This window comes from Neolamprologus multifasciatus, chromosome 15, assembly GCF_963576455.1.
Source record: "Neolamprologus multifasciatus chromosome 15, fNeoMul1.2, whole genome shotgun sequence".
Taxonomy (NCBI): Eukaryota; Metazoa; Chordata; class Actinopteri; order Cichliformes; family Cichlidae; genus Neolamprologus; species Neolamprologus multifasciatus.
Genome location: NC_140453.1, coordinates 37,120,679 through 37,148,385, shown reverse-complemented (window position 1 = coordinate 37,148,385; position 27,707 = coordinate 37,120,679). Strand labels below are relative to the sequence as shown.

Below are 27,707 nucleotides of genomic sequence, written 5' to 3'. Positions count from 1 at the left end.
TTTACTGCTTCAACATTTTTATTTATGATAGTAAGTATCGGAAATTTTCAGAAAATAACTGAAACAATCCTTTTTTCAAACAAACTAAACAACCAAACAACTGTCTTTGTCCTGAGACCTAGTTTAGGACTTATTGTTCTAGAAACATCTTTACAACAAAGAAATATTCCACACGGAAACAAATTTCTTACTTTTTCTTTGTGTGTTATATCCGAACTAATTATGTCATTCACGGAAAAAAAAATGCTTCATTTTCTGAAGCTAATGCATTACGTTTCCGTACCTTTTTTGGTTTTCGGGGGACAGAATTACAATACGCGCACACTTCCTGGTGGAGCTCCCCCTCTCCCCTGCGAAGAATCAAAATACATTCCTAGCAAGCCAGCTACACAAGTTGTCAAAAAGTTATGCTTGTTTGTCAAGTGGATAGACAAAACAGTTTTTATAAAAATGGACGTTATTCCAGGTTTTTTCTTACATGAATAGTAGAAAATATCCCCATGTCCACATAACCGGCACTGGTGACAAGTCATCTACGAAGAGTTGGATTGTTGAAGCTAAGAAAGTCCTGGTAGCTAGCGTTAGCAACCGGGCCAGCCAGCTAACGTAAGCTGCTATTTTAACAGGCCTCGAATTGCTTGTCTTTTTTAAGGTTGTGTTGTGACAGTGTCAGACTCTGGTGAGGAATGGTGTAGTCTTATTCTGTCGTCCTAGATCTTTAATTATGCTAAAAGCTAACTTTAAACACTTATTTTCTCCAGTAGTTTTTCGTAGCAGCTGCATAACTGAGCTAGTTATGCTATGCGGTTAGCCTTGACTGCATCAAGGGAACTGACAGTAGGTAGGCTAACGCCGATCCGTTTTTCGGTGCTTGACAGCTGGCGAAGGTTGACAATTTGCCATTTTTGAAGGCTGTAACGTGTTTGTTTTATTGAGTAGCCATGTCTCCTTACGGCATCAGTCATAATTACGCAGTTAAGGTAAAAAAATAAAAAATACGACTGCGTAATTGCAATTGATGTCTTGAAACCTATCTAAGTATCCTTGTGCTGATTTATTTATTATTTATTAATATTGAGCTTTTCACCTATGTGTTGTTTGCTCGTTTTCATAGTAAGTTACTAGCTGACCTAAGCTAGTAATGTCTCTATCGTTACCACCAGCGGAAATGCTTGAAACACCACCTGGGTATCCCTTTGAAGAAATCAATTATGAGGACATTGAAGTTGAGGAGGTAACTTGGGATTATTTTTGCTGTTTTTCGTGTCACTAGCGCATGACAAGAGTTAGTATCAGCTCGATGAAGCTCTTACCTAGTGAGTGTAACTTTGATGCTAACTACCTGTTCTCAGGTGGTGGGGAGAGGAGCTTTTGGGGTCGTCTGCAAAGCCAAATGGAAAGGAAAAGATGTTGCAATCAAGACTATTGAGAGTGAATCAGAGAGGAAAGCCTTTATTGTTGAGGTATTTTTTTATTGAGGTATTATTGAAATATTCTCAAGTTTATTTCAACAGCCTGCCTGTGTGTAACCTGTCCTTTTCATCTCCAGCTCCGACAACTTTCACGTGTGAATCACCCCAACATTGTGAAACTGTATGGCTCTTGCAATAGTCCAGTAAGTTCATTAGGATAACAATGACTATTTGGTCTATTTGGTTGATTTTGAGTTTTTGATGGTGTTCTTTCCACCTCAGGTTTGCCTTGTGATGGAATATGCAGAAGGTGGATCATTATATAATGGTGAGTCAATATGTTTTAATAGAAAACAGTATGGTTGTGTTACACCATTTATTTTGCTTTGCTAGTAATGAACACGGCTTTGGACAGACACAGCCCTGTTGAGTTGATCCTCCAGTTGTTTGCATGTTCAGCCACTTTTCTGATTCGTTAGAAGTCCATGTTTGCACAGCGACATGCAGCCCTTACATGCACATAATTAAATATTCAGATAAACCTGGGAGCTGATGGGGTATAAAATCGATCAGTAATAAAATAATTTGTGTGCGTACAGTTAAGACAGTTAAATTAACATTTTCAGTAAGAATGAAAATTGAGTATTTGAACCTTCTGCAAATAAATTACATACATATATTTCTTACAGCCTCATTTTCAAATAAGTTAAAAGACTTATCCTATGTATATCTAGGCTTGTTGTTTCTTATGTTTACCATGAGTACTTTTATAAGCAATTTGTTGTCATGTAGCAGCAGAGTCTGGGATTACTGGATGTCAGATAGGTGCAGGTTTATTTGAATTTTTCCGCCTACTGATGGCCTCCCTTTCTTGCGAAATCTCTTTTCCCCTAACTTTCATACAGTGAAAAACCATGAAAAGCAAATTCAACACTTCAGAAATGAAATATCATGAAATAAGAGGGGAGCAGCCAGCCAGGTGAGGGCCAGTTTCCTGGCCAGGTGAGGGCTTTTTGTCCCCCTTTTCCTCTGCAAAAGGGGGACAAATTTAAATCTCTGTCACCTCGACTGAAAGGTCAAGGTCAGAGGTCAAGTTTTTGAAAATCTTGTGAATGTGATAACTCAAGAAGGAAGCCATATTTTTGTTTAAAAAAGAAATTGAATTAAAGCTGTCTCCACTTCAGTCACAACTGTTTTATTTATAATTCATTTTGGGTAGCATTCAGAGACAAAACGTCAAAAGCTTGTGCTTAAACATTATGGAGGGCACTGTTAGTGCTAATTTGTATCATGTTCATAAAATATTCTGTGCTCAGTTGTACTTAAAATTTGCCAGAATTGTTATGGGGGCAAATTTCGCTGAATTGCTAGGTCACACTTCAGTGAGTTGGGGGTTTTCCCCTTGTAGCTATCAGGTTTGCTTGGATGAGGTTTTGGGACAAAGTAGTTTCCGGTTCTTAGTGGTTTGCCTATAAAAAATTTTCATAAACTACATTTGTGGACATAGTTTTGTGGGACATTGCGGGCAGTGAAGCAAATATAACAAATGCTGAGAACTATTGAAAAGTCCTTTTGTTCTTGATGATATTGCGTGTGTTTGTGCGCAAATGGAATTCCTGGTCTCCGACTTTGGCTGGCAATTGTTGTGATGATGGAAATATGCTTACACCAATGGCATCATGGTGGACATGATAGTGTAAAAATGACTGCGTGAAGATGAGTTAGAAATTAGTTTTGCGGAATACATTTGGACAAAATAAAGTGTAAAGTGAGTTTTTCTAACAAGGCTGCAGATAGCTCAGTTGTGTTTGTGTTGTGATTACATTTCATGGTGAAATATGCTGACTCTTTGAAATCCAGTCATAAAATACTGTTGAAACAATGCTTTTGGATGTCTGCAAATTTAGAGTTTGAACCTCAACCTCTTTTCCACTGCAAATGAGACTCTAGGCAGTTTAGTCTTACTACAGAGTCAGGTCGCATGTATATGGTTGAATGAGAAAATACACATTATTCTTTTATCAGTTACTTAAAATTAATGTCATTAATATTATAATTTTTTCTTAAAAATATATATGCTGTTAGAGGGTCATTGTGGGTATTTAATGTGCATATATGTTTCTTCGTGTGCTTAGGCCTTGTATCTGTTAGGTGTTCGGGTGAACATTTTTGGTTGACAGAATGTTTATTAAGGGTCACCCTTTATTGATAATCAGTAATGATAATATCCCCAATGAGTTTGAAATTTTATGTTGACAAACACTCATTTTTATTTTTATTTTGATTGGTGAACTAATATACACTCCTGGGATGTCTTGTAATACTCGATTGAATTTCAAATTAACCTAGTAAGTTGTAAGATATTTCTCCAGCATTTTTAAACATGCTGCTGTCATTTAAATAAAAACATTAATGTGAATTATATTTTTAAATATGATTGTATAATAATGATCATTATTTACAGATATTCTGTTCCTCCTGGTGTCAAAAATACTAAATTATGTCTTGGAAGCTGTTAATGTAACACTCTTCCCCTTGTGAAAATAACACCAGGCTGTTTCAAATTTATAACATAGGTGCATCTGCTGGGATACTGAGGGCTAGTAATAGCTTTTTGTCAGTACTCTTAAAGAAGCTATAGTGAAAATGCACATGGGTGTTTCAGTCCATATGACAGTGTCATAATTACTATAGGGACCCCACACTTTGCCTAGTTGGTTTGAAGGTATGCTGTCTGTGGTTGCTGTTTGAGACCGTGTTTTCTTGTCCACAGTACTGCATGGTGCTGAACCCCTCCCCTATTACACTGCTTCCCATGCTATGAGCTGGTGTTTACAGTGTTCCCAGGGTGTGGCCTATCTCCATGGCATGAAACCAAAGGCTCTCATTCACAGGGACCTCAAACCACCCAAGTATGCACCTTTTCACCTCACACACTCCTTTATGTTTCCAGCAATTTTTTATTTACCTTTTAGGATGCTAATGAAAGTTTGGAATTGTGACATGTTCAGAATATATCATTTTCTTTCTCTCTCATGATACAAATCCTACTATTAGAGAATTTGATAAAATGCTGTATTTTTCAAAAAAGAAGAAGAAGAAATTAGCAAGACAGTGTACTCCAACCCTTAAATAACTAGCCAAAACATTTTGGCCATAAATGAACAACATTTGGATGTGTCTGATACAGGCAAAATGGGAAGGTGTAAAGACATTATTTACTTCGATATACATTTTGTTTTGGGCTTATCCAGATTATATTCTCATTGATTATGGAAAAAGGGAAATGAAAAGCAGTAGTTGCAATTCAATCTGGCAGCTTCAGGATTCAGGGAATGGCATCACATGCCAGCAATGTAAAATCCAGATCAAAGGAAGTGGTAAATACCATGAAGAAAACCTGTGTTACCAGCATATCTATAGAGTTACTCACATCTTCTTTATAACAGCTGGTTCAGACTAACACACCCTCTATAAATGCCAACTTTTGCAGGGCATCCACACAGGATGGAAATCCCATTATTATGTGAAGACTGTCTTTATTCTTATTGCATGGTCATTTCTTCTGTGGAAACCCTTTAAATGTGTTGCACTAAAAAAAAAAAACGTGGAAATACAGAATAGTGGTAGATTTGATGGAATTGTTTACTGCTATATAGGATGCAGTAATTAATGAAATATGTTGTGATATCTGGATTATATTCCATTGTCTCGGAAGGACCAGAGGCAACACTTCCAGCATTAATTTATAAAAAAAAAAAAAAAGCAAGGAAACTAACCTATTACTAGTAGTATCCTGTAGGAAGAGAGGACCAGCTTACCTGTTCCATGTAGATCATTTGGAGAGTTTATAGGATTAATGAAGCCTCTCATAGTCACAAATTGTCACCTATCCAATATTGTACAGGAATTTATTTCCTGCATTATTACTATAGAATTTCCTTTGTCTCAAACAGTCGTAAGAGTCGAGCACTGTCATTTCTCTAGTACTTTTTAAAAAGAAACATTTTAAACCAAACCGGGCTGAAGTTAGTTACAGTTAGTCCTATGTTGTTTAGTTCAAGGCACTTTTTTGCTGCTAACAGGATGTATGTCTTCCTTATTTCAGTCTACTTCTGGTGGCAGGAGGCACTGTGCTGAAGATTTGTGACTTTGGAACAGCATGTGACATTCAGACACACATGACCAACAACAAAGGAAGTGCAGCATGGATGGCCCCAGAAGTATTTGAAGGCAAATATGAGAAGCATTACAGCTGTTTGAAATGTTTTCCTATTTTTTGACCAAGAAAAACTGAGATGTGTTTTTGTAATTACCTCAGCCTCATCATCTTTGTCATGTTTCATCTAATTGGAGATGGGTCCTGCTATTATTATTATTATTATTATTGTTATTATTATTATTGTTATTATTATTATTATTATTATTACTATTATTAGTAATATATATTACTATATATTACTTCCGCATACTCTTATTTATTGATTGTAGCTGCCGAACCAGTGACAGTGAGATGATGAATGGAGTCATGCTGTACTGGCTTTTCTTCTGTAAATGCAGAATTTTTGTTCTTACACAACCAAGAGCCTAATGTAAGTCTACATTAAGAGACTTATTAGAGGATGTCACAGGGAAAGATGAATTACTCCTAGTCATTGCCTTGTTTTTGGATGCGCGTTACAAGACTCCAGTGCAATTAAACAACCCGCTTTTGCCCCCTCAGTGAACCCTTCACAACTAATTTGCATCACTGTGGAATGTTATCAGAAAAACCCAGCACAGCAAGTTTGAAATAGGTGTATGATGTGCACTTTAATTCTTCAATAACAGGCTCCATAATTAAGCAACACAGGAGCCGTTCCTTGGTGAAAATGGCTCCCTTATTTTCATCCTCCTCCCCACTGAAAGCAAGAGAAAAGCTGCTGTCTTTGCCAGGCACATTCCTCGCTCTCTTGTCAAATGTTCCGCAGAGAATTTCCTTTATCAGTCAGCGATGTCAGACTGAGCCTTTTCCCCTCTTTGAAAAGGACCTAAGTGTTGCTGTGGGTTTCTTTCTACTCACAGGCAGCAATTACAGCGAGAAGTGTGATGTGTTCAGCTGGGGAATCATTCTTTGGGAGGTGATCACCCGCAGGAAGCCCTTCGATGAAATCGGAGGGCCAGCTTTTCGCATTATGTGGGCTGTGCACAATGGTGAGTCACTCTTCCTGTCTGACTGTGTGTGTCTGTGTGTTTGTTTGTGGAGGGTGATGCAGAGGTCACATCCAGCTGTCGGCCACTAAGAGTGCTCAGGCATGCATGCTACAAGATTGTCAAAATAAAGATGTTGGCAGAGGGGGTAAAAGACATGTTGACCTTTTCAGCTCTCCTTGCAATTTATTGCATCCTGGATGCAGCACTACTGACTCAAGAAATTGGAGGCAGTAATATATAATATTTATTTCTCTTGTGTTGTGTGATGCAGATATGTCTTTCCCTGTAACTGCGTGTGACGAGTTATTTCTTTTTATTGCATTCAGGCACAAGACCACCTTTAATCAAGAATTTGCCCAAGCCCATTGAAAGCCTAATGACTCGCTGTTGGTCCAAAGACCCCTCTCAGCGGCCTTCCATGGAAGAGATAGTGAAAATCATGACTCATCTAATGAAGGTATTCTGCCTTGTGTATATGGCTTTTATTAAATTGCAGTCTCCGGGGGTCTCATCAGTTTGTTAAAATTAGGGATGTACACCTCTAGCTGACAGTAATGTTTAATCATTGTTGTCCTTGCTTGTCGGCACCAGAAAAAGTAGCTGGTCGAATATATTTTAAGCATATTAGTTTATTAATGGCAGTTACCAGTCCAGAGATGTTATGACTAGGGATGGGTATTGTTTAGGTTTTATCTGATACCGGTGCCAAACCGGTACTTTTGAAACGGTGCCGGTGCTTAAAGAATGGAAAACACAAACTTCGTCCAAAAACCTCTCATGTTTATCTGTTTTTTTGTAAAAAGATAACAATGTTAGCCTTTTCTGCAGCTATAGGTCATATATGGTATCACTCTTGGCTGGAAGCAGTGCTTAAACAATGGAAAAAACACAAACTTTGTCCAACAACCTCTCATGTTTAACTGTTTTCCAATTTTTCTTTGGTCATTTTAGCCTTTTTGGCCAGGGTCAAGGGAGTATCTGCCATCAAACAAGAAGACAGCCGCATGTAACTACGACGGTGTTTGCTAGTTTACCTTACATGCATTAATGTACAATTACACACAAACAACATTAAGCTACTCACGCAGAGAAGAATGGCTGCTGCTGCCATCATCATCTGTCATCATTTCTGCTACACTGGCAGGGCTAGGGGCCAGGACTCTCCTCTTCGGGTTCTTGGGGGATGTTGATAACTCCGGGTCCGATAACAGGCACCACACACGTAGTAGGTACGGTGCATTTCTCGGCTTAAAAAAAAACGGTATGCGTCGCCAGGTGTTTCATCAGATTCAAGGTGTTACCTCCTTTGCACAGTATCACCTTAAAGCACTTGTTGCAGCTGCTGAGTTTGCATCTTTTGCTGTGAAGTACAGCCAGACTTTTGACCGCTTCGCCTTGGGCATTTTTAATCTGTAGCTCTGCTCTAAAAGAACGTACGTACCTGGACCCACCTACCATTCTTGGAAACATAAAATGATTGGCTAGAATCTGAAGTGTATCAAATCTCAGGGAAAAAAAACACCGAAATAAAGCACCGAAATGTGCACTGCTTTTCGGTCTGGTTACTACCGTTTATGTCAGAACCGGTGCCATAATGGCACCGGATACCGGTACCCATCCCTAGTTATGACACCACTATCCATCTCTCCCTCTATCTCTCCGGTCAAGGGGGAAGTAAACAGGCGACGAGTATTAAATGGTGAAGTTGTGCAGATTTTTTTGCTTTTTCAAAAAGAATTGAGCAGCTGTATTTTTGCCGTTCAAAATTAATAATTTCATTAAAACCAAGCAACCAAATTTTGCACCAGGGTGTGGACACTAGCATGAAAGAAAACAGTTTAGTCTGTTTTGCATTTAGGCTGATATATACACCATTTGTGAAAGAATGGGGCACTCTCAGGAGCTCGGTGTATTCCAATATGGTATCGCGATAGGGTTCCAAGTGTGCAACAAAAATGTCCTTGCTACTAAATATTCCACAGTCAACTGTTAGTGGTATCATAACAAAGTGGAAGCGATTAGGAATAAATCTTGTGGAAATTCTTCCTAAAGGAGTTGAAGCTGTTATAGCTACAGGAGTAGGGCTGCACGATATTAGGAAAACCTGCGATGTGCGATTACTGTGATCAGTATTGCGATAACGATATGACTTGCGATAAAATAAATAGCAAAACAAAAAAAAATGAATACATAATTTCCTTTTTACTGCAACAGTTTTATTTAAAGAAAGCTGCTGTATGAGCAGTGTAACAACAAAGTGCACTTTAACATTGAAACATTACCCCCATAAAAAAAAATTCTGAAAGACATCCTTCCCGGTCTCTATCATTAGTTTTAAATAAACATAACTTAAATTATACTGCAAATGATCTCAATGCAGTTGTTCATCATTTTACCACTCACCAAGTAGTTATGATGTAAGTCAAAACTGGAGAGGAAACTTTACTGTAGTGCTTGCGTAGTTTTCAGCTTGGCTCAGTTCAAACATGACGGTCTTGCGGCATGTTTCGTACATTTGTGGAATGGCGACATGGGATGCGGTATCTCCGGTCCACTTTATGTATTAGACTGGTGAAACCCTCTCTGCTAACTGTATTTATAGGCATCATGTCTTTAGCCAAAAAATGTGTAATGGCCTCTGTTATTTCTTTATACCGCTTCGACGTTTTCTCATAAGGAGTTCCACTTGAAAAATCTGATACAGAGACTGCTGTTGGATTGCTGTGCTCTTTGTCTTAACATTAGCAACCTTTGTTTGGCTAGCCCTGTCTTTCTGGAACTCTTCAAACAGTTCTCTGTGGTTGTATTGAAGATGATGGTGGAGATTAGTTGTGTTTCCTCTGGTGGTTGCCACGAGTGTTCAGGAAGTTTTGCAGAGTATTTGGAGAACGTCATCTTTATCAAATCCAAAGTACCTCCAATTAAGCGATGTACTATTTTTATTTATTTATTTATTTATTTATTTATTTATTTATTTATTATTATATATATTATTATATTAATATTATTTATTATTTATTTTTAGCTACGAGTTCATAGTCAGTAGCATTCTCGTCACGTTCTTTTATTGGTAAATTCTTTAAAGCACGTGTGTAAACAAGGTACCCAATTATCGCAGTTTACGCCGTCTTTTGCGATGGGCCCATCGCACAGGCTGATATCGCGATGACAATAAATTTTCGATTTATTGTGCAGGCCTATACAGGAGGCAGACCAACATCATATTAAACGCTATGAATTAAGAATGGGACGTTTATATACGTGTGAACTAAGCCTGGGCAATATGAGGAAAATCTGATGTCACAATATTTTTTTGATTACATCACGATACACAATATATATCACAATATGTTTAAATAACCTCCAAAAAACAAAAATTGTTTTCAACCATATAGTGCCTAAATTTGCACTGGTATGCTCATTCAATATTTATTTTTCTGCTTTGAATACAAGAAATCTGAATGAATTAAAATGTTTTATTTAAACCATTTTTTTTTAACCATCAGTTGCACGCAGAGGTTTTTGACCAATGACAATACTGTCACAGTAGGTGGTCAACACTAGACCTTTAAAAAGCAAACAAAAGATCATAACGAAAAAGGACAGAGTAATAATAAAACAATTGAAATTGTTCTTTTGTGCTTATAATATATAAAAATAGTAAAATTAAAATGTGATGACCCCAAATTACAGGAAAAAAACGTCTAGACAGTGACTATAAAAACGATTGCCAAAGAACAGTCACAGGTATCACAGCTGTTTTATTTAACGTTTTCTTTGGTGTGTGGGAAGATGTTGACATGCAGAGTTTAAAACATTCTTCATCTTGCAGTGGATGACTTTTCGGCTGTTGGAATACATTTGTGCTACTGCTTCCGTTTGCGGCAATAGTTTTACGGCACATTTAATATTTAACACCATTTTAACAGTCTTACATAGAAAAACTTGCGATACATCAAGTATATTCAATATATCACCCACCCCTAGTGTAAAAGCAGATGAGTGGAGGTAGGATTTTGTAATTGATACCAAACGTGTATACTAAGAGGCTTGTGGGGTAGCACTGGTGACCAACAGTTTTTTTGAACATTGATGTAATTATGAAAATTATAGATAGTCTTGTGTATTATTTTATAACACTTTTAAAATACATCATTCATATGTTTGAAAAACCATGATACTATTCTAAACAAACCACATCTTTATTCATATATACTGTGCTATATAGTGTCAGATCTATAGAAACGAAGGTCACTCAGCAGTAGATCAACCCTATCTCTTTTCTGAAAGGTAAAGAATGGCTTTGTGTCAGTGATCTCTGGTAGATTCATTCTTAATGTTCTCTTAGTGTTTGAGGTTGTAACATTAAGCCAAATATAGCTTAAACGTTCCATATATATACATAATACATATATTATGTCTCAAAATATCACCAAGTCCTACTCTCCTGAATTAGTTATACTAATAGGATTTTTTTCATTCATAGTAAGCCTGAGTTGAGAACTCCCAACATTATGTGTTGTTTTCATTTTTTTTGCAGTACTTCCCAGGGTCTGATGAACCCCTTCAGTATCCATACCAGTATTCAGATGAGGGACAGAGCAACTCTGCAACTAGTACAGGTACATCTCATGTTAAGGTCGTGTGAAGATGACGTTCTAGATTATGTTTAAATCTAGTTCCTCTTACTGCTGCTAATCGCTTTTCTTTACAGAAAAACTATTATGTGCGTCGTTAACTTACTTCTTCTACCACATAGGATTTTTTCCTTTGTTAATTCAAACTGTTTTCTCTGCCTGCACAAATACCATGGATGTTCACAAAGGTGTACCATGAGCGGCATGTTGTTGACCAGCATAGCAACTCCAGTGTATCCTAGTATTTATACAGTTGCCCAGTACTGAGCTCAAGGTCACATGTGTTTTAGAAGTTCTCAGAATAATATACCTTCAAAAGAAAGCAGCCTTGGCTTAAGTTTGTGGGCAAATGATTGCAGTAAAATTCAGGCCGGTACACATAACATTAGCAGCTGGATTACCATTAGCATGAAGCAGTATGATAGATGTTCCTAAGTACATAAGTAGTGGAGTACACCAAAACATCTTCAAAAGCCAGACATCATTCCGCAATCCAAGAAAATTCAGGAACAAATGACAAACTAAATAAAGCCATATCTAATTCAATTCAACTCAACTCAAATTCTTTGTTGTCCCAAAAGGGAAATTAGTTTAGCAACAGGATAAAAGTAAACACAACGATAATATAAAATGACAATAATAGTAATAGAAAAGCTCTGGGACTCCAGCAAGCCACAGTGAAAGCCATTATTCACAAATGGGGAAAACATGTAAGAGTGGTGAACCTTCCCAGGAGTGGCCACATGACCAAAATTACCCCAAAAGTGCAGTGACGACTCATCCAAGAGGTCCCAAAAGACCCCAGAAGAACATCAGAAGAACTGTATGCCTCAGTTAAGGCCGGTATTCATGACTCCACCAGAAGAAAGAGACAACAAAAGGAACATAAAGGCTCTTCTCAGTTTTGCTGGAGAACATCTTGATGATCCCCAAGACTTTTGGGAAAATCCTCTGTGGACTCATGAGACAAAAGTGTGTCCCCTTGCATCTTGCATTACTTTAACACAGCATTTCAGAAAAGGAACATCATACCGACAGTAAAATATGGTGGTAGTAGTATGATGGTGTGGAGCTGTTTTGTTGACTTTCTATGGTAAATGGAACCATGAATTCTGCTGTCTACCAAATCATCCTTGAAGGAGAATGTCCAGCCATCAAGCCGAAGCCCACTTGGGTTCTGCAGCAGGACAATGATCCGAAACACACCAGCAAGTCCACCTCTGAATGATATAAGAAAAAACAAATGAAGACTTTGGAGTGGCCTAGTCAAAGCTTTGAACTGAATTTGATTGCCATTCTGTGATATGACCTTAAAAAGTCGGTTCATGCTCAAACTCTCCAGTGAGGCTGAATTACAACAATTCTACAAAGATGAGTGGGCCAAGATTTCTCCACAGCGCTGTAAAAGACTCATTGCCAGTCATCACAAATGCTTCAGTGCAGTTGAGGTTGCAGTAACAGTAACACTGAACAGAGAACACAGAAGTGTGGCATTTTTGTGAATTTATAGGACCAGCACTGAATCAGTGTGGCATACAGTCAGGTCCATAAATATTGGGACATCGACACAATTTTAACAAATGAAACAAACAAGATGTGCTTTAACTGCAGACTGTCAGCTTTTATTAGAAGGTATTTACATCCAAATCAGGATTAGGAATTACAACAGTTTGCATATGTGCCTCCCACTTGTTAAGGGACCAAAAGTAATGGGACAATTGGCTTCTTGGCTGTTCCATGGCCAGGTGTGTTATATTCCCTCATTATCCCAATTACAATGAGAAGATAAAAGGTCCAGAGTTCATTTCAAGTGTGCTGTTTGCATTTGGAATCTGTTGCTGTTAACTGCCAGGATGAGATCCAAAGAGCTGTCACTATCAGTGAAGCCAGCCATCATTAGGCTGAAAAAACAAAACAAACCCATCAGAAAGATAGCAAAAACATTAGGCGTGGCCAAAACGACTGTTTGAAACATTCTCATAAAGAAGGAACGCACCGGTGAGCTCGGCAACACCAAAAGACCCAGAAGACCACAGAAAACAACTGTGGTGGATGACCGAAGAATCCTTACCCTGGTGAAGAAAACACCCTTCTCAACAGTTGGCCAGATCAAAAACACTCTCTAGGAGGTAGGTGTATGTGTGTCCAAGTCAACAATCAAGAGAAGACTCCACCGGTGTGAATACAGAGGGTTCACCACAAGATGTAAACCATTGGTGAGCCCCAAAAACAGGAAGGCCAGATTAGAGTTTGCCAAACGACATCTAAAAAAACCTTCGCAGTTCTGGAACAACATCCTATGGACAGATGAGACCAAGATCAACTTGTACCTGAGTGATGGAAAGAGAAGAGTATGGAGAAGGAAAGGAACTGCTCATGATCCTTAGCATACCACCTTATCAGTGAAGCATGGTAAATGGTAAATGGACCGATTCTTATATAGCGCTTTTCTACTCTCCCGGAGTACTCAAAGCGCTCTATACAACACGCCACATTCACCCAGTCACACCCATTCTCACAAGCACTACCTCTATACTGAGTGCTTTCTAACTACACTCACACACATTCATACTCCGATGGATGCATCAGAGAGCAACTTGGGGTTAGTATCTTTCCCAAGGATACTTGGCATGTAGACTGGAGGAAACCGAACCTCCAACCTTCCGATCAGTAGGTGACCTGCTCTACCTCCTGAGCTACAGCCAGGAGGTAGAGCAGTGGTGGTGGAACTGTCATGGCGTGGGCATGTATGGCTGCCAGTGGAACTGGTTCTCTTGTATTCATTGATGATGTGACTGCTGAGAAAAGCAGCACAATGAAATCTGAAGTGTTTCGGGCAATAATATCTGATCATATTCAGCCAAATGCTTCAGAACTCATTGGACGGCGCTTCACAGTGCAGATGGACAATGACCCAAAGCATACTGCAAAAGCAACCAAAGAGTTTTTGAATGGAAAGAAGTGGACTGTTTTGCAATGGCCAAGTCAATCACCTGAACTGATTGAGCATCCACTTGCTGGAGACAAGACTGAGGGGAAAATGCCCCAAGAACCAGCAGGAACTGAAGACGGTTGCAGTAGAGGCCTGGCAGAGCATCACCAGGGATGAAACCCAGCATCTAGTAATGTCTATGTGTTCCAGACTTCCGGCTGTGATTGACTGCAAAATATTTGCAACCAAGAATTAAAAAAGGAAGTTTGATTTGTGGTTCTTATTCTGTCCCATTACTTTTGGTCCCTTAACAAGTGGGAGGCACATATGCAAACTGTTGTTATTCCTACATCATTCACCTGATTTGGATGTAAATACCCTCTAATAAAAGCTAAAACACATCTTGTTCATTTCATTTGGAATCCATTGTGGTGGTGTATAGAGCCAAAAATGTTAGAATTGTGTCGATGTCCCAATATTTATGGACCTGACTGTAAGTACACATGAGCCTCCCACCTCTCCCAGGAGCCACAGATGCTCTGCCCCCACCCAACTCCTCCATAGAGATGGCCGTGGCAAGATGATTCAAATACAGCCTCAACTCAAATGAGACAAGCACCTAAATTTAAGCATATAACTAAGCAGAGGAAAATACATTGTAGTAATATTTTCAGTCTATTTCAGATTTCTATATTTGTCTGTTAGTTCTTTATTTTCATTATTTGATTTTTTTTCAGTGTTTTGAAAACTCAAAGACAACAAAAATCCACAAAGTTAATGTAAAGATGCAATACCGGTGAAAGTGTATATTTAAAAAAAATATTGAAACTGTCCCTGTGCCAGTATAAATTTGAGCAGATAGCCCTTATGCCAAAAATTTACTGCAGTCTTGTTCTCGATCGCTCCTTTCCTGTCTGCTTTGCTGTCCTGTTATTAAAACTGATAAATAAATTTAACTTCTGTCCTGTCCTGTGTCTATTGAAATGACAGGTTCATATGTAGACTACACTGGTAACAGCACAAGCTACAGAAGTGATGGGAACATGGAGCACAGTGATTCTCAAGGGAGCAATGACACTATTAAGATTACGCCTCAGTTTGCACCTCATTTCAAGCCAAAGGTAAGACCATATTAAAAAGGGACGTTTTTACTGTACATGTAATGATTTATTTTATTTTTTTGTTTTCTGTTGACAACTCTGCTGGTTTCTGTGTTGTGGTGTTTTTTTAACATAGTTTTTACATAGTTTGGATTCAACATAATGCATATGTCAATGAACAATGAAACAAACAAAAAGGTCCTTAAAGGGCAATTTTTTATATTATCTGTTATATTGACTGGTAAAAATATGTATATCCCAGGTTTGCAGAACACTGAAAACCCAGAGTCAGCCATAAAGTTGCACTGATAAGCACCTAATCCTCCTTTGTAATACAGTCTTCTGTGGTTCAGTAAAAGTTTCGTGTTTGTCTTTCAGGGAGACACATTAAGGAATGTGTCTCTTTCCAGAGGGGGCAGCGTTGAGAGTCTGTCAGCACGAACACAGTGCCTGTCTTCTTCTGACAGCAAAAGAATGAGTGCTGACCTGTCAGAGTTGGAGCCCAAGATGCAGTTTGCACCTGCAGGTAATGCCAGACAAAACTTGGCACAAATCAATACATCAAATACATTTATAAAGAAAAAGAAATAGAAAAAAAAGACAAGCTTAACAAAGCATATTGGCCTGATCATGCCATTACTTCAAATTTAAAAAAAAGAAAAAAAGAAAAGAAAAAAAAAAGTGAGTGCATGCAGTATTAATATTGAGGCAGTCTTTGCTGGTCCAGTCCGGAAGCTTCTTTCTTGGCACCTAGGTCGCCCTTTTATGTGATTTCATCACTTTGAATTGAAGATTGATTCCTCATGAAAGTGTCAATATGTCTCTGAAGATAGGGCCTCTCGAAACCAGCTGTCGCTAATCTCCTTTCAGCAGATGTACTCGTGCTGTCATAGAGAAACTAAATCAAGAACTCCTCTGGTGTAGTTTCGATTTCAATGTGAATGTCTGTCAGTTTTCTTTCTTGTTTGTTTGTTCGTTTGTTTTAAATGTTGTTCACAATTAAATATAGCTTCAGTGGTTGGGGTTTCTAACATTTAATTATTGAAAACTCTGTTCTCAGATCACCTTGTTGAACTTTTCCAAAAAGCAAAATGCCTGCTCTTGTCTGTGCTGAGGAAGGTAGTGCATTCTCTGCTGACTGTCTATGCAGTACTGATTCACAGCTCCTGGAATGAACATGGTGCATGTTTCCTCTGCATGCACACGTATGTTCTGCATGTGTATGGCCCACCTTTGCAGTCCAGCTGTGGGCATGCTTGTCCTGTATGCAGCTATATGTGTATATGTGTTTTTGCAGCAAACCCCCCGTATAAGCGAGGCCACCGTAAAACTGCATCATTCGGAACCATACTGGATGTCCCCAAGATCGTCGTTACAGGTATCACTGGACTACTGGTCTTTCCGGTGACACGCTGGAACTGGCTTGAATGAGCCTGTGGGTTACTATCATCAGACATGGCTTTCTTTTGTGTGTCACTCCACATGATCCCCTCAAGAATGCAGATAATGTTCATAACATTTAAATTTTCTTCGAATTTGCGCTCTGATTTAAAAACACAAACCAAAATTTAAAAAAAAAACAAAAAACACATAAGTCCTTGAAGCTGATTTTGGAGTTACATACATCATAGCTGTGTCATGTCCTGTTTTCTGTTTTTTCTTTGTTTGTTTTTAGTAAAATATTGAAGTTTTCTCATCTGTTATCAACACATTTATTGGAGCTGTGTGCATATTTGTCCACTAAAAGCAAGTGGTTGTTAATCAGTACATTATAGTCAGTATGTTGACATAGATGAGATAACTTTCCTAAGTCCTGGCCCTCTCCTGTCTCTTATGTCCCTGGCTTGGCTGCAGCAAATCACAGGTAGCAGTAATAAATTAGTGCATTTGAGCTTGTCCTTGACTTTCATGCTTAGAGGACATTGAGAAAGCATGGCTATTTTTTTTTTCCCATTTCTCACTCACTTTCCATCCATCCACATCCACTTTGAAAAAAGTCATTTTGATTAATTTCCCTCACAGTGAGGGTCAGAGCTATTATTATAAGTCGAGATATGGATCAAAGGGAATGGGGACAGCTCTGCCTGTCAGAAATACTTCTATTTTGAAGATATATGAGAGACATTGAGTAAGTGTTTCATTTAATCAAGTGGTGCAGGGAGTCAGCATGGAATTGTTATAGATGGTAAGGCACGCACCTTTGGATCTGCAAACCTGTACAAGGAAAAAAAAAAACCCAATTTATGTAATGAGTGTCAGTAAAATGTGGTCTGATCTTCATCAAGTCACTTTTCCATGATCCCTCCAGATCACCGCTGACTCACCACCAAACCGATCACGTTGGTGGTGAGTGAGTGACCCGACCGTGGGGTCTGCTTTGATCTGTGAAACGTTACATGTGTAACATAGTCTATGTGACTGCATTTAAGAAGTAAGTGCTTAAAATATTTGAAAAATGTTTAGTGTCATCTTGTCAGTACAGAACATGACATCATCAGGTTGGTTGTTTGCAGTCAATAGGTTTATATTAGTTTATGTTATCTAACTAGTAATAGAACCAATAACTCTAAAACTAAAAATCAGTCTTAATAGGATCACTTTTCAAGCTTGTAAATTAGAAATTTGGGGAATGTCCTGACTATAGAAGAATCCTTTTGCCATGTGGGTGGTGTTAAAGTTGATATCGCTTATTTTATTTATTTATTTGTTTGTTTGTTTTAGGCGTCAGTTAATTGTGAATCATACAGGCCTAGAGATCAGTCAAATCCACCAAAATAAGTCTGCACTGGTCGTGACTTGCGACCAGTTGCAAATGGTTGCTGTGAGACTCATTGCTATAGAGCCATCCACGCAGACCTAAAGACTTAATTGACCACTGACCCCCGTGACCAGTTTGGCAGGCGATTGCTGGATTTTGCTGCCAGTCTTTCATGTGATATTAGTTGCAAAGATGTATACAGTTCTACACCAAAAACTTCCTGGGGATTTCTTTGGTAACTAGCAGGTCGCCAACAGTTTGCATAGAAGATGCTGACCAGTCTGCAAACTACTTGCCAAGCAGTTGTGCGTTTTTAAAATGTGTTGGTTGCAACATGTCATTGCTTTTTGTTGAAAAGTTTATGCAAAATGTCATATTTTTAATCGTTAATTGTTTGCCATAACTTTGATTACAAGTATTGCTTTTTTCAGTGCATTATGAATGTATTATTATTTAGAGGCCCTGTCACACTGTCCTAGAGATTAGATAACAAACACCAGCAACCGCAATCACTAGAAGAAAAACGTGTCCCCTTGCTGGAGGTTGCTGACTGGAATTAAATAGGGGTGAACTGAATGCTTTGGTGCTTTGATAGCCATGGTAATGGACTTGCAAGTCAATACTAGAATGCATTCATTTTGGAACCCCAGGCAACCAATAAAACTAAAAAAAAAAGGGTAATGCAGCATTTTTCGTGAGGCACCATTAATTTTGGGGGGCTATTTTAACAGGAGGACATTTTATCTTAGACTTGTCCCACTTCCCATTTAACATTGCCATTTCAGAGATTGTGACCATATATAATACAGATTAATGGTATGTTGGTAAAATGTCAAAAGTCTGATGTCTTGAATAATATTTAGCATTTTTGGGAGTCCTAAAAAGTTTAATTCCATTCAGAGCTTAGTTGATTTTGGTGTGAAGCCCAGAGGGACCTGCCTGCTAATAAAATATCATTTTAGGTTAGTACCTGTGGCTAATTGTCATGTTGTTGCTCCAACTGTCAACTCTTAGCTTCAGAGTGACTGTTATTCCTAAAGACAGATATGGAAATTATTAGTGCTATTATTATGAGGAGTGGTAGTAGTATTACTCCATGTACTATTGGTTGCACTCATGTTTTGGTGCTAGTTTGTGACTCTGTGTAACATGTGTGGAGAAAACACTGGAATTCTGTCAGAACTTGAAATTGCATGCAACTGAAGAGTCTTTTAGTTCCTGCAAGGTGATCGAGCTGCTGTTCTGATTGCACCTAATGTCATCCTGGCATAGTGTTAACCTGAACAGCAGATGAATTGCTGATTACTAGAAGGAGTACTGTGACATTTTGTGTTTTTGTCTGAGCCGCCCCCAACAACCTTTTTTGTATTTTTGTCTGGAGTGGTGGTTTGTGTGTATGCTGTGTTCTCTGTCAATGGCGTTTACTTATAGCCCCACTGTTTTTGTTCTCTCCTACCCATCCCTGAGTCTGATTCTGCTGCAGGTGTCTTTATGTTAAAACAGAGTTTTTCCTTCGCACTGTTGCCAAGTGCTTGCTAGGGGGATTGTTACAGGGAGTTGGGTGATTGTTTGGCTTTCTTTCTAATATTGTTGGGTCTTTACATTACAATATTGTGAACCTTGAACAATTGGCGCAACATAAATAGAATTGAATGGATTGGTTATGCTCCCACCACACCACAGCTCATGATGGTTAAGTAAGTGCAACTGTTACAGTATGGCTCTGTGGGTCTGGATCCCCGTCAAGCCACAAGCAAGCACAGGGATTAGTCCCCCAGTACCACTATCCATAGTACTTGAGGTCTCACTCTTTCTCTTGTCTGTCCTTTACCCTTTTCACAGCCACATGTGACTCTCAGAGACGTCGGTCTGTACAGGATCTGCCAGGCATCGGCACAGAATCCAGCCAGGTAAGACATATGCAGAGGACCTGTGAGGTTTTAGCTTTTTGATGATTAGTGTCTTTGGGGGTTGAGAGTTTAAAGAGATCTAACTTAAATCACATTTTTTAGTTTGAAAGATAACAGTTAGCTTTTCTAGTTTCACGCTCTTTATGGTGTGCCCAGAATTATAGCGTAACTGTTCAGTCCTTAGCAGTTCAACAAAACCATATTCACAGATCACGTCACAGCATAATGCGATTGTCTACTATACCATTAAAGTATCAATGCATTAGATTCATTAGTAAACTTAAAACCTGCACAATCAGAGTGCACAGTACTTTTGTGTCAAGCTTAAAGCATAACAGCCACATTGTGGGACACAGATCAAGCTTAAGCTGAAGTGACAGAAATGCCTAAAGTGGCTGTTGAATGGTGCGCTCATTATTCTTCACTATTGCTGCTAACAAAACACTGTGGAGCATCTTCAAAGACATGACATTACTAAAAATGTCTCCATGTGGTCTACAATGAGTGCACTATTTTCCTCATATTTTGGTCCAGATGTCATTTTCTCACTCTGAGACTTGAAGGGTGTGACTGACTTTTTGGCTTCTTTTGTGTCCTTTGCAGGGGAGTAGGAACAGCAGTCGATCTTCCAGTCCAAGTGTGAGAATGATGCCGCCTGACAAGACAAGTGGCAGGGGCTATTTCTCCCCCGATGACCCCACAGGTAATCACAACTGCACAAATTCCACTACAGTCAACTACTGTTTACTACATTGGGTAGTGCCACCCAATGTACAGCCACAGTTGAGAAGGGAATCACTGTTGAAAAGTTTTTGCAAGCTATTTGTTTGAAATTATGAGCAACAGTACAGAAATTATTATATAATTATTGTAAGTATTAAGTCTCAGACTGCCACATTGGGAAAGTATTATTAGGAGTGAACATATGAAACCATGTGTTTCATGAATTTCACTTCCAAAGCTCTAAACATTCATACTAGCAAGACTACTTCATGTCTAAAGACTGCTGCCACAAGAAATTTGGTCTGAAAAGGTTCATCTGGTAAAAGTAACATCTTAACTTCAACACAATCCAGTGTATGCAGTAGCCTGTAGCAGGCAACAGATTTGGTTATGAGGCCACATCCTCCTGCACATGCCTGGGTACCACAACAAGGTCACGAGCTACCTGTAAAAAAAAAAAAAAAAAAAAAAATATATATATATATATATATATATATATATATATATATATATATATACACCCAGCACGCCCCTGCGGGCGGTTTATCCTTCAAGCTCGGGTCCTCTACCAGAGGCCTGGGAGCTTGAGGGTCCTGCGCAGTATCTTAGCTGTTCCCAGGACTGCGCTCTTCTGGACAGAGATCTCCGATGTTATTCCCGGGATCTGCTGGAGCCACTCGCCTAGCTTGGGAGTCTCCGCACCTAGTGCTCCGATTACCACGGGGACCACCGATACCTTCACCCTCCACATCCTCTCGAGCTCTTCTCTGAGCCCTTGGTATTTCTCCAGCTTCTCGTGTTCCTTCTTCCTGATATTGCTGTCATTCGGAACCGCTACATCGATCACTACGGCCGTCTTCTTCTGTTTGTCTACCACCACTATGTCCGGTTGGTTAGCCACCACCATTTTGTCCGTCTGTATCTGGAAGTCCCACAGGATCTTAGCTCGGTCATTCTCCACCACCCTTGTGGGCATTTCCCATTTTGACCTCGGGACTTCCAGGTTATACTTGGCACAGATGTTCCTGTACACTATGCCAGCCACTTGGTTATGGCGTTCCATGTATGCCTTGCCTGCTAGCATCTTGCACCCTGCTGTTATGTGCTGGATTGTCTCTGGGGCATCTTTACACAGCCTACACCTGGGGTCTTGCCTGGTGTGATAGACCCCAGCCTCTATGGATCTTGTACTCAGAGCTTGTTTTTGTGCTGCCATGATTAGTGCCTCTGTGCTGTCTTTCAGTCCAGCTTTGTCCAGCCACTGGTAGGATTTCGGGATATCAGCCACCTCCTCTATCTGCCGGTGGTACCTACCGTGCAGGGGCCTGTCCTTCCATGATGGTTCCTCGTCTCCCTCCTCTTTCTTGGGTTTCTGCTGCCTGAGGTATTCACTGAGCACGCTGTCAGTTGGGGCCATCTTCATGATGTATTCTTGGATGTTTGTTGTCTCATCCTGGACTGTGGTGCTGACACTCACCAGTCCCCGGCCCCCTTCCTTCCGCTTAGCGTACAGCCTCAGGGTGCTGGACTTGGGGTGAAACCCTCCATGCACGGTAAGGAGCTTTCTTGTCTTTATGTCAGTGGCTTCTATCTCCTCCTTTGGCCAGCCTATTACCCCAGCAGGGTACCTGATCACGGGCAGGGCTTACGTGTTGATGGCCCGGATCTTGTTCTTACCGTTCAACTGACTCCTCAGGACTTGCCTGACCCTCTGCAGGTACTTGGTGGTTGCAGCTTTCCTAGCGGCCTCTTCATGGTTCCCATTCGCCTGCGGGATCCCCAGGTACTTGTAACTGTCCTCTATGTCTGCAATGTTGCCTTCTGGTAGTTCAATCCCCTCAGTTCTGACTACCTTCCCTCTCTTTGTTACCATCCGACTACACTTCTCCAGCCCGAACGACATTCCAATGTCATTGCTGTATATCCTGGTGGTGTGGATCAGTGAATCGATGTCTCGTTCACTCTTGGCATACAGCTTGATGTCATCCATGTACATGTGTGTGTATATATACACACACACACACATATAAAACGAGCCGTTAATTACCATTTTGCTCTTTTTCTTTTGTTAGTAATTCAGTTCATGATAGTGAACTCATGTAATCATGTGCAGTAACAGCTGGGAACTCCTGGCATCACAGTTTCTGATGAAAACTGCTAATTGGTAATCCTCAAAAAGCTCTCCTCTTCCAAATCCATGACAGTCTAACTGAATTGAAACAAATCCTTTCTGGACCATATCAAAAAAGTTAAGTTGCGAAGAACTTCTTGTCAGCTGTTCCCACTGAGGTATCCATGTCAAATGTCAGACTGAACAATTGTACCCCTCAGTGATTTATTACACATCTATTAAACACAATGACTATACCACCATCAATATCACTGTGGCCAAACTTTATAACTCATTCAGGCTACCTTTATAAATGAAAATGATTTTTCTGTTTTTTGGCCAAAGATGTGTTTAGGACATGTGTTGCTAATTTCTGACATTTCTGTTACTATGAAGTCCCAAAACAGACTGTGATATCTCTTTCTCCCCTCAGATACAAATGGCTCAGACAACTCCATTCCCATGGCTTATCTCACCCTAGACCATCAGCTGCAGGTACACCATCCTATCAGGCACTTGCACACAATGCATTGATGTGTAAATAATAGGGGTGCAACGATACACAAAATTCACGGTTTGGTTCGGTTCGATACTTTGGTGTCACGGTGCGAAATGTTTTTGATACAAAAAACTGTTCATGCCTTTTTAATTTGTTATTTATTAAAATTATAAATATATATTTTAACTCAAAAGTACAGTTTTTAAATTTAATGTTGCTGAAACAACAAAATAAGAAAAAATAAATAAATCTATCTGATCGAGAAATCACTCATCTTTGGAAAAGAGAGTTTATTACAGAGAAATGTCTCTTTCCAAAATAAAAGCTGTACTATACACTTCTTCTGGGGTATATTCTCAGCAGCATATTAAACATATCAAGTCCCCATAAGGAGAATCACGTGCTAACGGCTGTCTAAATGACTCGGGTAAAGTTTGTAGCATGCATGCTTGTTGTTTTTGTCTGCTTCCACTTGTCTTTGCACTAGGATGATGTCGGCGTAAATGTGCAGTCATATTCGTTGTGTTCCCACTAGTGCTGTCAGCGTTAATCTCATTAAAATGACATTAATGCTATAACGCGGCAAATCTCCGTTAACGAGTTACCGCGGATCGCCCCGTGTGTGGGGCTGGATGGCGTCAACACGTTAACGAGCTAACTGCGCTAACGCACTAGTTCCCAACAATGTAATTGTGCATTGCGTGGCACATCCAACATACTGTTTTACTTTTGTCCATGTCGCGCTTACCATCAGGGTAACCTGAACCAAAATAGTTCCAAACGCCAGATCTGAATGAGGGTGGGGGAGGTTCAATTTCGGCTAGCGTTGAGGAAGTTGCCATGTTGCAACGAGCTTACCTTCTGTCTCGCTAGCTTGTGCTGAGCTCAGTGGATCTGCGCTCGACAGTGGAGCCTAGGCGGAGTAGTTGAACGCAGATACACTGAGCTCTCAACACAGACAGCATTGTCAGAAGAAAAGTTGATAAAATAAATTAAAAATTTTGTATTGTTCGATACAATACAATACCGAAAGCACTGTATCGAACGGTTCAATACCGATATGAGTATAGTTGCACCCCTAGTAAATAACCCTTCCTTCCCACTGTCACCAAAAGTGCTTGCTCATAGGGGGTCATATGAATGTTGGGTTTTTCTCTGTATGTATTATTGTAGGGTATTCCTTACAATATAAAGCGCCTTGAGGCGACTGTTGTTGTGATTTGGCCCTGTGTAAATAAAATTGAATTGAATTTTGCTTTGTAATGTAAATGCTGTATTGAATCTGATGCGGCTCAGCTGCACTGGTATCAATTCAAGTTAATTCAGTTTTATTTTTATAGTGCCAAATCACAACAACAGTTGCCTCGAGGCACTTAGCAATGAGGCGACTGAGGCCATGGGACATCAGCCATCTCATTATCTTTATTATTATTATTTGTAGAATCCCAGTAGAGCACTACGATCTTCCAATCAGATGCTCCTAGCACAACCTAGGTGTCGACTGAAGTCCAGAGGTGACCGGGCCTTTGCAACCGTGGCACCTAGACTCTGGAATAATCTCCCTGTTCATATTCGGACCGCCGAGTCTATCCAGTCTTTTAAACCCAGTCTTAAAACCCATCTTTTTACTTTGGCTTTTGATTCTAACTAGTTGGCTGTTATCTGGCTTGTTGTATTGTCACCTATTGTTTCCTGCCCTGTTTTCTTATTGTTTTGTTTTAATTGCCTCATGCTTTTACTGACTGTGAAACACTATTATCAACTTTGTTGTTTTTAATATGTGCTATATAAATACATTTTGATTTGATTAGATTATTATTATTATCCCTGAGGACATGATGCTCTGTAAACAGAGTAATGTAAATTTAAATACGCACTAGCTGACACTAATGCCTGAGCAGAATATTTTTAAACAGTGTCCATTTTCATTTCCAGCCCCTTGCTCCCTGTCCCAACTCCAAAGAGTCCATGGCTGTTTTTGAGCAACACTGCAAGATGGCCCAAGAATACCTGAAAGTGCAAACTGAGATTGCCTTGCTAATCCAAAGGAAGTAAGTGTAGTGACTAAAGTCAAATGTTGCTTAATTATTTTTCTTAAATTCACTTTTATTCAAAGACCTCACATAAACCCCAGTGGAAGATGCTTATTCATTGTGTCTTGACTGCCAAATCTCACAGCTGTAATGTGTGAATGTTTAAAATTTTAATTGCATAAAAGCTACCAAAGCTGCATGCATAATCTCGTAACATAATGTTGAAAATGACATGCCTAAAAACGCAGCCCCCCCGACTATCTGCACAGGAAGGAGCTCATTGCTGAACTGGACCAAGACGAAAAGGACCAGCAGAACACGTCCCGTCTGGTGCAGGAGCACAAAAAGCTGCTGGAGGAGAATAAGAGTCTGTCCACATACTACCAGAAGTGTAAAAAACAGCTGGAGCTGATCCGGGTTCAGCAACAGAAGAGACAGGGCACTTCATGATGAGACACAAACTCTGCCACTCCCCCTCCTCACCCCCCCTCATCACCTCCACCCTCCTCACCTTCACCCTCCTGCGCTCCTCAATATTGCACTGCAACACTACCCATCATCTGCTCTGCACATACACTGCTCCCAGTCCAGCTTTGGAAAGAGACCTCTATTCTACTGTCTGCTGCATGTTGCATTGTAGACCCAACAGGAAAACCTTTGTCTCCTGTACATACATTTGCACATCCTCACAGTGTCTTCTGTGAGCGCAGACCAAACAATCACTGGTCCTCCATTCAGATGAGCCCAGACACTGTCGCTGCCGCCACTGCGCTTCAGGACGGAGCGAGGTGGCCGACGTCTATGACCGAGACAACTTGCTGATGAGACGCAGGTTGTGTTTTCTCTGTGTTTGCTCTCAGGGCCTGTGGGCTAACCAGTCAGTGTCTGTTTGCGCTCCTCAGTGGTTAACGGCCACGCCATCCTCCTCAGAATGTGAAACTCAAAACAAAGGCTTTGAAGCAGAATGTGCAACAAAATCTTTCTGCAGTGCGTGCTAGGTATCCCTGTTATCCAAATCATAGCCCCTTTTTAAATTCACCCATTATCTCTACCTTTTTAATTGTGAGCATGAGCCTCTCCATAGACCTCCAGTCAGATGTGTCAGCAGAAGGAAGAGCTTCACATTAAAATACACATTAAAAAGTGGGCTAGCTTCCAGAGTAAACACAAGGAGCTGTGGTATCCCTTCTTATTTGACCTCAGTGTTGTTTTGCGTTTTGTCTTTTCTATTCAGTAGTTCACTTTGTGTCATTTGTTTGCAATAGGACATATTTTATCTGGTCTGTGGATGGCCTAACGGACAAAATAGAGGAGGGTCACCTCCCTATACAGTAGAGGTTGTTTTTAGTTCACATGTTGCCTTAGAAGTTGCCTGCATTTTAAGTGCTTGTGTTATGTGATATTTAGTGGGGATAAAAGTTTTTTTTTTAAGATATTTTTGATCTACTGACATGAATGAAATAATAACGGAAAGAAGAGAGATAGATGTGTATCGTTGAACTGATAATGTAAATGTCTGCCAGCAGCTTTATTCCCAGAACTATGAAATGTACTTTTTTTTCTTGGTGTCTCACATCTCGTAAGTATTTTTGCACAGTTGCTATTTAATCAGGTTATATTCAAATTGTATTTCTCATTATACTGGTTCTGGTTTTAAACATCCAAGACTTAACAACATCTTTTTAAGTCCTCCTCGTGAGATTGAATTATAACACACACACACACCTCTTTTTCGAAATGTTTCATAAGTTATTGGGAAGGGGATGCAGCATATGACATCAAGGAAGGCATTATGAAATAAACAAAATGGTGAAACGATGTGATGTGTGTGTTATTATGAAGGATGAAACTACAGAGACTAAAACCAATAGAATATACGTTTTAAGGCTATACAGTTAGACATTTTAACATGGGGGTCATCTTTCAAGGTGGACACTTTATTCTGATTTTTTTGTTTGTTTTTTTATGACAAATCTAACAAATTTAAAAATGTAACAAACCCACATACAGATTCACAAAACACACCCAACCTGTACAATCATGTCCAACATACCCAAGATTCCTTTTTCATTCCTGGCTTCTCTTACTTTAGTAACAACAGTCCTGCTACAGTAAGAGAGATTTCAACCCAATAAGTCGACTCAGGGTGACATAAAAGGCAGTACTGGCAGCAAGTAGTCCATCTTAAACACAGACAGGTCAGTTGGCTGCTGTCTAAAACTATAATATATGATATCTAAACATAATAATCCAAAGAGGCTATAATGCAAACCAAAAGCTACAACGATGCTGCAGCCACTGAATCACTAAAATCTGCATGTTAAGACAGACACTCCAGTTAATAGAATAATCAACAAACTCTAAAGCTTGTATCAAAGAAAATTTATGTTTACTTAGGGA

General features: G+C 39.6%; 1 protein-coding gene across 4 annotated transcripts; it reads left to right on the top strand.

Annotated features, from left to right (window-relative positions):
* Positions 1–312: 312 nt before the first annotated feature.
* map3k7 (mitogen-activated protein kinase kinase kinase 7) lies at positions 313–27,125 on the top strand. 4 transcript variants are annotated; one of them, XM_085133156.1, is made up of 18 exons: positions 313–606; positions 1,164–1,234; positions 1,353–1,463; positions 1,550–1,615; positions 1,695–1,740; positions 4,186–4,324; positions 5,521–5,645; positions 6,477–6,605; positions 6,932–7,062; positions 11,146–11,227; positions 15,165–15,295; positions 15,653–15,800; positions 16,572–16,652; positions 19,875–19,942; positions 20,546–20,645; positions 23,209–23,270; positions 25,210–25,325; positions 25,577–27,125. In XM_085133156.1, the coding sequence occupies exons 2-18, from the start codon at positions 1,169–1,171 to the stop codon at positions 25,755–25,757; spliced, it is 1,782 nt and encodes a 593-aa protein (XP_084989282.1). In that variant the 5' UTR covers positions 313–606; positions 1,164–1,168; the 3' UTR covers positions 25,758–27,125. The 4 variants fall into 4 exon arrangements, with proteins under 4 accessions (XP_084989282.1, XP_084989280.1, XP_084989283.1 ...); XM_085133154.1 differs by having other exon boundaries at positions 314–606; positions 1,115–1,234; XM_085133155.1 differs by lacking the exon at positions 313–606 and adding an exon at positions 613–980 and having other exon boundaries at positions 1,115–1,234.
* Positions 27,126–27,707: the final 582 nt, after the last annotated feature.

Excerpts from the sequence above, each read along its gene's own strand:
- map3k7 (XM_085133154.1), top strand. The coding sequence starts at position 1,142 with ATGTCTCTATCGTTACCACCAGCGGAAATGCTTGAAACACCACCTGGG. Across the intron at positions 20,646-23,208 it reads CTCCCCCGATGACCCCACAG|ATACAAATGGCTCAGACAAC; the intron begins GTAATCACAACT and ends TTCTCCCCTCAG. Across the intron at positions 23,271-25,209 it reads CCCTAGACCATCAGCTGCAG|CCCCTTGCTCCCTGTCCCAA; the intron begins GTACACCATCCT and ends TTTCATTTCCAG.